Source organism: Penicillium diatomitis, assembly GCF_028827545.1.
Source record: "Penicillium diatomitis strain IBT 30728 chromosome Unknown utg000003l_segment0_segment0, whole genome shotgun sequence".
Taxonomy (NCBI): domain Eukaryota; kingdom Fungi; phylum Ascomycota; class Eurotiomycetes; order Eurotiales; family Aspergillaceae; genus Penicillium; species Penicillium diatomitis.
The window spans coordinates 661,039-672,693 of NW_026623175.1; the positions used below are offsets into that span (position 1 = coordinate 661,039).

General features: G+C 51.4%; 5 protein-coding genes across 5 annotated transcripts; 2 read left to right on the forward strand and 3 right to left on the reverse strand.

The window, feature by feature from the left end:
- Positions 1-211: 211 nt before the first annotated feature.
- N7539_002472 (exonuclease V) lies at positions 212-2,269 on the forward strand (the record flags this gene model as incomplete). Its single annotated transcript, XM_056932075.1, has 2 exons — positions 212-662; positions 777-2,269. 2 exons carry the CDS (start codon positions 212-214, stop codon positions 2,267-2,269), a joined length of 1,944 nt encoding a protein of 647 aa, XP_056792034.1.
- Positions 2,270-2,495: 226 nt separating this feature from the next.
- Positions 2,496-4,036, reverse strand: N7539_002473 (heme-dependent oxidative N-demethylase family protein; the record flags this gene model as incomplete). The annotated part of the gene is made up of 4 exons (XM_056932076.1): positions 2,496-3,261; positions 3,332-3,592; positions 3,650-3,752; positions 3,817-4,036. The coding sequence occupies 4 exons, from the start codon at positions 4,034-4,036 to the stop codon at positions 2,496-2,498; spliced, it is 1,350 nt and encodes a 449-aa protein (XP_056792035.1).
- Positions 4,037-4,929: 893 nt separating this feature from the next.
- N7539_002474 (dolichyl-P-Man:Man(6)GlcNAc(2)-PP-dolichol alpha-1,2-mannosyltransferase) lies at positions 4,930-6,901 on the reverse strand (the record flags this gene model as incomplete). The annotated part of the gene is made up of 4 exons (XM_056932077.1): positions 4,930-5,187; positions 5,246-6,040; positions 6,100-6,772; positions 6,843-6,901. 4 exons carry the CDS (start codon positions 6,899-6,901, stop codon positions 4,930-4,932), a joined length of 1,785 nt encoding a protein of 594 aa, XP_056792036.1.
- A 258-nt stretch (positions 6,902-7,159) lies between these two features.
- On the forward strand, positions 7,160-9,157 carry N7539_002475 (RNA-binding snoRNP assembly protein NAF1; the record flags this gene model as incomplete). Its single annotated transcript, XM_056932078.1, has 1 exon — positions 7,160-9,157. The coding sequence occupies one exon, from the start codon at positions 7,160-7,162 to the stop codon at positions 9,155-9,157; it is 1,998 nt and encodes a 665-aa protein (XP_056792037.1).
- A 583-nt stretch (positions 9,158-9,740) lies between these two features.
- On the reverse strand, positions 9,741-11,498 carry N7539_002476 (U4/U6-U5 snRNP complex subunit PRP3; the record flags this gene model as incomplete). The annotated part of the gene is made up of 1 exon (XM_056932079.1): positions 9,741-11,498. One exon carries the CDS (start codon positions 11,496-11,498, stop codon positions 9,741-9,743), a length of 1,758 nt encoding a protein of 585 aa, XP_056792038.1.
- Between the last annotated feature and the right edge of the window lie 157 nt (positions 11,499-11,655).

The following is an 11,655-nucleotide window of genomic DNA, read 5'->3' on the forward strand; positions in this document are numbered from 1 at the left end:
ATAGAATTGTCACAAGAAAGCAATGATCTACGGCACAATTCACCTTGAACCAGAGATTGATTCCTGTCAGATAGTTGGAAACAGGAAAAATCTCGAAGAACCGCGCGAGTCCGGGTAGGGAACTGCCATGACGTCCCCATCCCGCATACCGCGCATCCTCGGATTCCAGTCTTGCATATCACCAGCATGATCCCGCGGTCCAGTCGCAGGCATGTCCTGCCCACCACAACAAAGACCTTCTGATGAATCCGAATCGAGTGATTACGGCTCCGACTTTACCCCAGATGAGGACCGATTGCTGAGCGATTTAGTTTTGAAGGCGGTCGCAGACCACACGACGCAGCGCGACAACGAGCGCCCCGCCACACGACCGCCACCACCACCATCAACTGGCATCCTCAGCGAGGAACCCGCGACTCCCCTGGCCACAGTGCTTGATGATCTGGATAATATACAGCCTACGACTATAGCGGCAGTGGCAGCAGATATTGAAGATGCTATCACGAGCCCGGGCGTCCGTCTCCCGAAGGTCCTGGGCCGGGAGAAGCCTGGCTCTCCATGGAGGCGTTCCAGCCAACAGCCCTGGCTTGGGCCTGCAAGTCCGAGAAAGCCCTTGGCGGGGATGTCAAGCCAGAGGTCAATTGACAGGGCCTCGCCAACTGGTATGAAGCTGTTCCTTTCCCTTGCGCAGACTGGCTTTCTGCTTGTTGGGTTAGAGCTACGTGCCGTCGAACTGCCAGTACAGAGACTGACATGTGGGTAACCGAAGCGTTTAGTTGAGCATCCCGGGTCACTCGAAGGAAGACAACGTGAACGCGAACGCAGTGTGGCTCTCGAGCTCGAACGGATCAAAGAGTCCCAGGTCGCGCCCACAGTAGATGAGCGAACGCCCGTTGAGCGATTCCGAAGACCACCCAACAAGGCCTTCTCAGTCACTGATTTGGTCTCACCAGCATGGTGCGAGCTGCAATACTGGTACACATTGACTAAGCATGGCCGCAAAAGGAGGACGCCTGCCATGAAAAAGGGAAGTATGGTACACAAGACCCTTGAAGACGAGATATATACAACCGTCCCTGTGGAAATAAAGACGAAAGAGGATGCTTGGGCGTTGCGAATATGGAATATCATTCAAGGGCTGAGGATGCTGCGTGAATATGGCATCACTCGGGAGCTGGAGATCTGGGGTGTGATCGATGGGGAGCTCGTCAACGGTGTCATTGACCAACTGTCCTACGAGTGCCCTGATTCCGAACTTGAGGCTAGCGCTGCTCATTTCTACGAGGATGCGGCCAGGTCGCGCGCGGCGTTGCCTGAATATCAGATGTCACTATCTGATTTCTTGCTCTCATCGTCGCAGGGAGGGAAACGCATGTCTGATCTTGCTCAACAAGACACCGGCCCTGAGGATCTGTCCGCTGCGGAAGCAACCCCTGCTGCTGTCTATGCGTTACCGCGGATATACTTGACCGATGTGAAAACAAAGGCCAGTGCATCCGTCCCAACAGTCAAGAGCACTTCTTTCCGCCCGACCTTACTTCAACTTCAGCTCTATTACCACATGCTGAATCGTTTGGTGACGAGCGACGACGTCACGATGGATTTACTTGCGGCGCGGTACAACCTCGATCTAGACAAGCCTTTTACTGATGCCTTCATTTCCGAAGTCGGGGGTCTGAATGATGAATTTTTCGACACTCTCTCTTCCCAAGAGATCGACTTGGGCGATGTACCCACGCCTGAAGATATAACCCATCTGTCCACCAGATCCGGTCAGAACCTTCGTTCCCCCAGTGCCAGCCAGGATTCGACCAGTGTGCTTTTGACGCACGGCACTCTCAATCTTCTGTGGACTTACATGAAAGAACAGTTGAGGTCTACCTTCATTCCCACATTTTCGGACCACGAAGAGCCCGTCGCGCCCTCCATACCATCCCTCAAGCAACCAGAATTGCTTCAAGAATACCCTACACTCCTCTCTCCAGTCCTCACTGCTCGATTCCTATCGTCTGCACCTACAGTCGAGCCCCAGTCCCGGCATCTAGGAAGCAGGTCCTTCCTTTTTGATCCGAACATCATGTCATCGTATTTGACGGATCAGATGGAATGGTGGCGCGGCCAACGGAATCCACAAGGAGTTGGAATCGTGGATGCTTGGAAGTGTCGCATCTGCGAGTTCCGTGACGAGTGCTCTTGGAGACAGGAGCGTGAACTGGACTATGCTAGTCGTAACCGAAGGCGACGCACAGGTTCCTTGGCAGATATCTAAGATACACCAATCTTGAGAGAACAGAAAGGCCGCCTTCTCTCTCTCTCTTTTTGCGCAGTTGTGTATCATGAACTTAAATTCTGTACTAAATCAGGCCGTAGGGTAGGCAGGACACAGTTATCGGATCATGAATTAGATACTACGGGCCCGCTAGCTCAAGTGGCTGACATTCGGCGTACAAGAAAATGACAGCCGTTCATTCAGGGAAGCGCACTTGCTGTTCGACCTAAAGAGGGTATTTCCGAATCAAATCTTCTTCCTCGATATCAAGACCTGCTTGAACCTGTTCCTCGTGCTTCTGATCCAAATACTCCAGTAGCACCTCCGCGTACTTCTCCCTTCCTTTGTACCTAGAAACATCATCGCCCCAACTGCGAATAGCAGAAGCCAAACGACCGGGCACATAAGGCTCTTTCACAATCTCCGTGACCGGCTCAAAATAAGTCCGAATCGTAAAAACAACGACTCCCGATCTCGGTAACCGTCGTAGTGACTGCCTCTCTGAACGAAAAAAGTGATGCTCGACAGCTTTGTTCTTAGCAGCTGTGTTCCACGATACCGTCTCCGAATCCTCGGATCCAATACTGTGAGACCAAGCTAGGTTGTCATCCACCTGGATAAAGTAATTGTTCCGCAACATGGGCTCTTCGGGCTTGAGTCGACGGAAGAAGTTCCTCATGCCTCGTTGTAATTTTTCTTGATACTGTGGCACATTGCCGGAAGTGTGGATCTCGGACAGCGGCATACCGAATTTATCTCTGAAGCGCCAGAAGCCCGCGAGAAGAATCGCGCCTGCTAAGAGATAGTATTCGCCATCTGCGCGCTCGACCATAATCGCGAGGTCATCTTGGATCAAACGGGCTGCGGTGGCCATGGGGTCTTCGGGAAGGGGGCGTTGCGTGATATCGAAGGTTTCTCCCGTGAGGGCATTGCTGATCCCGGTAGGCGTCTTTTGGAACATGGTAGGGTATCTTTCTGGAAGATATTCGCATCTGGAGAGAGCACTGTCAATGACTGCCACTCGGCGGGTGCAACACTAGCGGTGTCGGGATCAGGACGCACAGTTCTTCGAGTAGTTCGATGGCTCCATCCATTGCTTCTGGAGCGGTACCAAAGCATTTCTCGCCTCTCTCCGCTATGCGCCTATTCCTACCCGAGTGATACTTGAGATACTGATTGTCCAGCTCTTCATTTAGGATGAACTCAAAGAACATTAGCACAAAAGTGTCCCGTTCAAGATGGCGAAAAAGTCGGGCATAGGACTTCTTACCGATCCATTCATCCCATTCCATGCTACGCAACCCCATAGTGACGGAATAGGTTCTACCATTCAACGTTCAGTCAGCTAGTCAAGAAAGCAGCCTGGAGGAGAACACCCACGGCCCATATCGGAAAGGCCTGTAAGGAATGGGATTGGAGGAGTGAACGTCCCAGTCTGAATACGGGCATGCTGCAGGTCGTTTGAAACTCGATGGTTTCCATTCTGTTGAAAGCAATAATTAACATAAGAACAGCGGCTGAGGCCTTTGTCAAAAGGGGTTACCAACCTCCCCATTTTCTTTTGGTCTTCTCTCGACCATGCATTTTCGATGACGAAACTTCGCCCTCTGCAGAACCCAGGCTCTGTGTGAGTCTGTACGATGTCTGCCATTTCTTCAACATGAAGACCAGTATACAGATGCACAGACTTAGCACAGGGACGAGTCGCACAAGGTCCACAAGGGACAAACTTGACAAAAGACTTTCTAGGCTCGGCTTAAGTGCCATTGTGTCTTGAAATGTCTATTGCAAGGATGTTTTTGCGGACCATCGGTCTATATGATCGAACATATACTCAATCAATGAACCCGAGCAAGTCGAGAGGTATGCGATACGAAGTCGGTATTGAATCCGGGCGACAACGACCGTCGAACCTGAGTGCGTGGAAACGTCTCGCAGAGCAGTTCCCTGAAGCCGTGAGCATTCAACTTCGAACAGAGTGACAATCAACCGTCTGAATGACACAAATCCGAGGACCAGATCCGCTGCCGGCCATTGAAGTAGACGTCGAGGGACTGGATGTTGACGCTTCGACCCGCAAGAGTGCGGGGAAGATGATGGACATACCAAGAATCTGTTCTCGGGTCGTGAATCCGATGAACTAGAGATATGTACCTGTACGGTCTTAAGGTCGGAAAGTCGAACCAGTGCTTGACAGCGTCGAGGGCTATACTCGATTGTCGTGGCTTATCTCTGATGCGGGGATCGTTATCGCCCGTGCAGGGCTGCCCGCATTGTTCGCAGGTTGTACGGATCTTTTCTCCAAATTGAGTTAGAGCCCAGGAACAGGTGAAGTTTGGAAACCCTTGCATTTTCGTGCAAATTCAGAGAACTGCTTGTTTACCTGGTATAGGACAGAGTGGTGCAGTGGGTAAAAATAACCCCCAACCGTGTAAGACTATACATAGGTGCCTACGTTACTGAAGTCACAAGCCTGTGACACTATTTGGAAATAGCATTTCGTTGACAGAGCCGAAGAGGCTCATCCTCGTGAAAATCCAAGAATATGGACACGATCCTAAGCCTCAAACTCGTCTCCTCATTCTCGACAAGCCACAGTATTTACAAGAAGGTAGCACGACGGCTGTCACGCCAAGATGCGACATTTCAATCATCTCATCTTAGACAGGCTCTTCACCTGCCTGACGCTGTAGAAGGCAGTACTGCCCATAGTGACGCCGGTATTTCTCTGGGATGATGGGAAGATCTGGGAGCCAAATTATACGTCCCACCAGGTTAGTCTGCGAGGCATCTAAGAATCTTTCACAGGACAAGACCTTCCAGTGTGCCTTGTCCTGAGCGTAATCTGGCTCCAGGTCTGTGGTCACTCTACCAGGGAAAGAGCTGTCAACGATGAAGGAGCATTGAGAGTTGTCGATCTAGAATTGCAAATTAGCACAAATGTCCAAGAGAAAAAAAATGAAGACGCAAGCTTACATATTTATTAGGATCTTCAATGTTGAGATCGTTCATGCCTGAGGGTATCCGCGAAGCACCCGCAACTCGGCCCAGGAGGCTCGACGCCTCAGGAAACTCTCCAGGCATCAACCCATTGAACTCGCTTCGAATGAACTTGGCACGCATATTATGCGGCAAGTGGTAGGACGAAGGAAAGCGATACCATTCCTTTCCAAAGCACACATTCGCCTCGATAGGTGCGACATCCAATTGCTGCAAAGGCTCAAGAACTTTCAACGGAGCATTGTACGCACTCACCATCCCCAGGGTACGTAGCAGACCGGCGATGACGGCCAAGACAATCACTGATAGCGCTGCGCCCAGCTTCACTTTCGCTGGCACACGGCTCACAATGCTATTAGGTTCATTGGATCCGAGCAATGTCAACATCAGATGAAACGCAAGAGCGGCGTTGAGCGCTAGGAACGGGTATGCCGGATACATAAAGCGTTCCTCCTTATGTGGCTGAACCGTGAAAATGGCAAACCACATATAGAATGATGCAGTCAAAGTGATTGAGCGAATGGCCATCTGCAGAGAGTTGGTCTTGGGCCGGAGAATGGCGTGTAGCAGAACAAGCGGCGCGGACAGTATTGCAAGAACGAACCAAATGTTGAAATTCAGCACAAGATTTCGTATGTAGAATGTCCACGGCTCAACGCCGAAGATATCAGGCCCTTTGCCCTGCCCCCCGAAGATGTTGTATGCGACAATATTCCAAGGCACTAGGGCGATTTTGCGGAAAAAGACGTAATCGACGGCTACCTCGAGGGCCTGCAAATTGTGGTTCGATATTAGCATGCAACCAGTCCTTGGAGAGCAACTTAACTGACCATGATTCCCAAGCATCGGAGTCCACCATCAATCACAGAGACTGCGAAATGACCTGTTTTCTGCGACAGAATGCTGATGACGAGCTCCTCGAGCAGGAGCGGCAACATGAGAGCACCTGCAAAAGGCCATCCCACTATCGAACCAAGCCCGAACCACATGATTCCCTGTGCGAGTCTACGGCCATTCTTCAAGTCCAAGATCGCGGCTAGTCCAAGCATGCCGGTGTACATAGTGAATGTCGACGGAAGGAAAGCGGTTGACGCATGGAACATGCCAGGGCTGAACAGCGTGATAAGTATGAACATCAGGCCGATGCGAGGGTTTAAGGCCCGACATATCGAGGAGTACAGTCTTGTTTGACAAGCTGCGCAGAACACGGCAAGAGCGCAGCGAACGAAGTAGAATTCAGCCGCCTTCGTATGGACCATCAAGGAGCCCAGCTTGCCAACTATTGCGTGAAGGGATACGTAAAGCCAGCTTCGGATGGAATACACTGGCGAGTATTCCCATGTCTGCAGTCCATATCCATGGTTGAGATAATGTGCAGGCTCCCAAAAGTTGAACACTTCATCGCAGTCTTGAATTGGTGAATATAGTGCAGCGAAGCCATTAACAATCAAGCAGAGGTATAGAGCGCCATTGAGGGGAAGGTAGAATGGTGGAGGTGGGGGGCTAGATGCGATCAATTCAGTCAGTCAAACAAAATTTTGATTTCAAGGACAGTCCTAGTGTCCTGACACACCGTGGTTTTGTTCGAGGACCGGCCGGTATGCCCTGCGCTCTCTCCGATGTTTCGGCCATCCTAGTCGCCGAATTGTTGGAGCCAGCGAGCTCAGCTGTTCTCCTCAGTCCTCGCTGGGTCTGATGCAATGCCGGCCGATTAGATAAGTGATAAGGGCCCGATAAGAACCGGGACAAAAAAAAGTTTAGTCACCGCCCGGCGCGACAGATTGATCGACATTAAATTTAAAATCTGCGTTCGATTACTACAATTCACGCCTCGTTGAGTCTTCACATCTGCCCGAGGAAGATTACTGCTCTGCAGATTAGATTGCAAGAATGAGCGAGTCTCGAGATTTGCAAATAGAAACCGTTGGAGAGATCGATCGTCCTCCTACGTCAGGACCCAGCACGGTCCATTCATCTCTTGGGGCAGGAACACCGACTGAGAGCGATTCTCGCAATGCGCCCACGGGCACAGACGATGAAGTGATTGCATCAAATTCTACAAAGGAAAAGACATCGACTGGGAGTGATCCTATATCACAAACAGGCTCAGCCATTCCCGGATTGGGCTTCATCAACAGTTCTGCCCAGCAACAAACAACAAGCGGTCCATCTCAGCTCATCGAAACCCAGCCACAGACTCTTCCGGCCCAACCTGAACTGCAAAAATCAAGCAAAGAACTTGCACAGGAATCATCAAATGCACAGGAATCATCAAACGCGAGCGTAGGCTCCAACGAACAGCAGGCGGCGAACGGAGCGGATGCGATGGAAGTCGACAATCACACCACACCTATCGCCGAGACGAATATCGTTCGGGCGGAGGAAATGCTGCAGGATAATGAGATGGACGAAGGAGAGGATGGTCATCCCGAGTGGGAGGTTGACTCCGATCCATATGAGTCTTCATCAGAGAGTTCCACGTCCTCTGATTCATCCGACAGTGACGACGAAGATTACCCTATTCTCAGTCCCGAAGAACAAGCCCGAATTCTCATGCTCGCCGAGGGCGGTTCAGACGACGAAGGAAATGACAAGGGCAAAGCTGGTGGCAAGATTCGCTCCACCAATGAGGTTGACGAGGATGTTCTGCCCATCCCAGAACTTGAAATCACACCTGACATGAAGATTGTGTTGTTGGGCAAGGTCCAAACCGCAATTGAGAATGCGGTTCTGATCGAGGCTAGCACCTCTGGTGAGTATCAAGTCCTTGAGTCAGGCTCACTGCTGTGCTCTGAGGATCGCAAGATTTTGGGGGTGGTCTCAGAAACACTTGGCAGAGTTGAGAACCCTTTGTACACAGTGATGTACAAGACAGCCGAAGAAGCGCAAGAGAAGGGCATGGTCAAGGGGTTGCCAATCTATTACGTTGAAGCACACTCCACCTTCGTGTTCACCCAGCCTCTGAAGGGCTTGAAGGGTAGTGATGCATCCAACTTCCACGACGAGGAGGTCGCTGAGGATGAAATCGAGTTCTCAGATGACGAGGCGGAAGCAGAATACAAGCGCAAGCTGAAGCAAAAGCGCCAAGAGCGCAAAGGAGCTGGTGAAGGGGGTGCTGCTCGTGGAAAGAAGGGACCTCCTGGTCCTTCGAAATTGAGCCACAACGAGCTGAACTATGACGATGATGGTGCAGCAGAGGAGGGATACACACCGCTAGCCCGCCCAACAAACCTGCATGAGATGATGGGTGCTCGGGAGGCGCCTGTGGAAGGCACCGAGCGCGCAGGGCCTAGTTTCCGTGGCGGCCGTGGTCGTGGCCGAGGCTCTGAACGGGGTGGTCGTGGAGGACGTGGTCGGGGTGGTGCTGGCCGTGGGGGCTCATGGGAGAGAGATCAGGATCATCGATCTCATCAACAGCAGAACGGTAGCACCTCGCAGTACGGACAGCCATCGGCAGCTCCCCAATCTCAACACTCTGCACCCTACGGGCAGCCCGGGTTCCCACAGCAGCAAGCATACGGCATGCCTCAGCCCTTCGTTGGCTACCCACAGTACCCTCAGCAGCAGCAACAGCTTCCTAAATTTGGACAAGGTCAATCGCCGTCGCCGTTCCCCTTCCAGTTCCCGTTCCAGCAGCCGTTCGCACAGGCATCCCCATTCCCAGCATTCCCACCTGGTGCTCACATCAACCCTCTCTTCCTTGCCGCATTGCAACAGCAACAGCAACAGCAGCAATATCAGCAGCCTCAACAGGCCCAGCAAGCCCCGCAAGCGCCTGGTCAGGCACAGCCGCCGAACCCTGCAGCTATGAATTTTGACCAAGTGAAAGCCCAATTGGATCTTCTGCGACAATTGAGCAATGCCAACCAAGGGCCCCCTCCTTCATGATTCAACCTCGGCTGATCTGCACCAAATACGGAATTTGCTCTGGTCGGTCATTCATGTCAAAAGGGCTTGCATTTACTCGGAGTTGCACATATCTAAACTAGGGTTTTGTTCAAGGTGCAGGGAATTTTTTTTTCGGAGGATTGTTCAAATTCCTTCAGGAACTAGGAAACGTGAATGTAATTTGAACCACGGCTATATTGCTTGATAATAAATATAGGCATCCCTGACCGGTTTCCTTAACCCTCTTGTTGGCCGGTAGGTAGGTATTCAATTTTAGTACTACATATCGATACTTTATGTAGACCGAATTGAGAGCAGTGCTCGACTGACCACGTGAACTGGGGCACAATATTGAAATCCCACCCAGACTGTCTCTGGCGCCAATGCTCAGCGGCGATAACTACACAGCCCGTTTCGTGAATTTCTCCAAGTCGTTGAATAGCTTTCAATTGATTGTACGGGCTCGCTTAATAAAAAATACAACGTGCGTAAACTTCCAGAATTAGCATTGCGCGCCTCCGACAGTGGCCCTCTCGTCAAAGGTGCAGTCATCCTTGGGAAGTATGAGCGCAAAACAAGTTCGCTAAAACTCAGATGGTTTGGCGCTCTTGGCCAGCGTCCAAAAGTTCTCCATCTTCGACCGAGTCAAAACATCTTTCGCAGCTGAATCTGTCTCGCAGACTCTTGCGCCAAGCCATTTCCTGAAAACTCTGGTCTTCGCTTGTCCTTCCCAAAGAAGTGTGCAAGTGTTGTTGCCAAAATCGCGCGGTTCACCATTTTCATCCTCTGTAGACAACCAGATTGGATGCCCTTCATCTTTGTCATTGCCGCTGGATGTGCTTGGACCAGGATTGTCAGTCCAGTCAATGCGATTGAGCATGAGTTTTCTGTAGTTGTTGATAGAATGCTTGCCGCCTTCCACGATGACCAAGTTTAGTTTGGGATGCATTACACAAATTCCGGTCAAGGCATTTTGCTCGGCATTTTTGCTGATTTTGAATCGATTTCGACCACTGGCCAGACTGTCAATTCTGTACACAGAGACGTGTATGCCAAGTTCTGCGTCCTTCTCTTGCTGTGCAGCTAGTTTTTCACGCCGCTGTTCCTTGGTGAGCTTGCGCTCCTCGTTCATCATCTCGTGCGCTTCTTTACGTTCCGCAATTTCTCTGTTGACGCGAGCTTCAACGGCTGTAGGGTCTTTAACCGCTTGTTCACCAAGCACCCTCATGAGGTTGGATTTCTTGACCTTGGGAGCTGGAGCCGGTTCCAAACCGAGTCGAATCTTCGCTTGCTGCTCCTTCAAGTCTGCCATGCGACGCTGACGACGAATCTTTGCTTGTTCCTTCGGTGTCAAATGCATTGGCTTTTGAGCGGGCATATGTTTCTCCTGAGGCGGTTCCAAAAGAATCGGATGTTGAACGTAGCGAGTGATAATTGAGTCGGCAGTATCGATCTTCAAATTTGCTGCGTCATCAATGACCGAATACTCGGTACCATTGATGAGACCTTCGTCCCACCATTCAACTGCCGGTGGCGCTGGTACCATGTAAGCTTTTTCGAGATCGATTTCCTCATCAAGACCAGCTTGTCTAGCTTTCTCTGCAATGCGCTTCTTCATGGCCTCAAGCTGTGCCTGCCGGCGAAGTGCCGCAGCTTGCTGTATGTATTTCCCCTTCTCATTGAAAATCAACTGCCTCGAGTGCCGAGGCTTGGCGACTGTTGCTTTGGGACCGAGACTTGGATCGAAATATGGTTGGTTCTTGATTTCCTCAACGGACGGGCCGGACAGATCGAGCTGCTTGCTTGGGTCCAACCGTCGATGATTTGTCTTCTGCTGCTGCCGATCCCTGGCACTGCGGAAGCTGGGTGTGGTGTCTGCGAGAAGAGCTGGATGTAGACCAACATCCAGGCCACCGCGAGCTTTTGAGAGACCTTCGTCATCTCGTACTGGAGGCTGATAGGACGGAGTTGGAGCGGCAGTTCGTTGCTGAGCTGATGCTGCGCTAGCCCGACTAGTAGCAGCTGCTACTCTTGCTTTCATCTGTTCCAATTTGGACATCGCAGGGCTCATTGATGGTGGTGGTGGAGGTGGACTGGGACTTGACGCTGAGGGGGGCGCTGCGAGCGATGCGCCACCCCGACTGGCTTGTAGACGAGCGCGAACAGCTTCAGCCCTCGCTCGAGCCTCAGCGACCATCTTTTCAATGTCGGGCTTGGCAGACACCGAAGCTCCCTGGCCCGGCGCAGGAGATCCATTGTTCGATCGGGTCCGTTTTTGAGTACCGATTCCGTCATCCTCAGGATGAGGTCTTTTCAGACCACTAGCTGAATTGTCAGCCATTATCTTAGCTTTGAAAAAGCTGTCATGTAACGTAGGAATTGAGCGAACAGAAAAGCCAGGTGCTAAGGTAGCAGGTAGACAAAAAAAAGAAGCAGATCTCGAGTATTAGATGGCAGCCGAAAGCTTGATGGCGCGCAGGTCGGTCGCGGCCCGCACG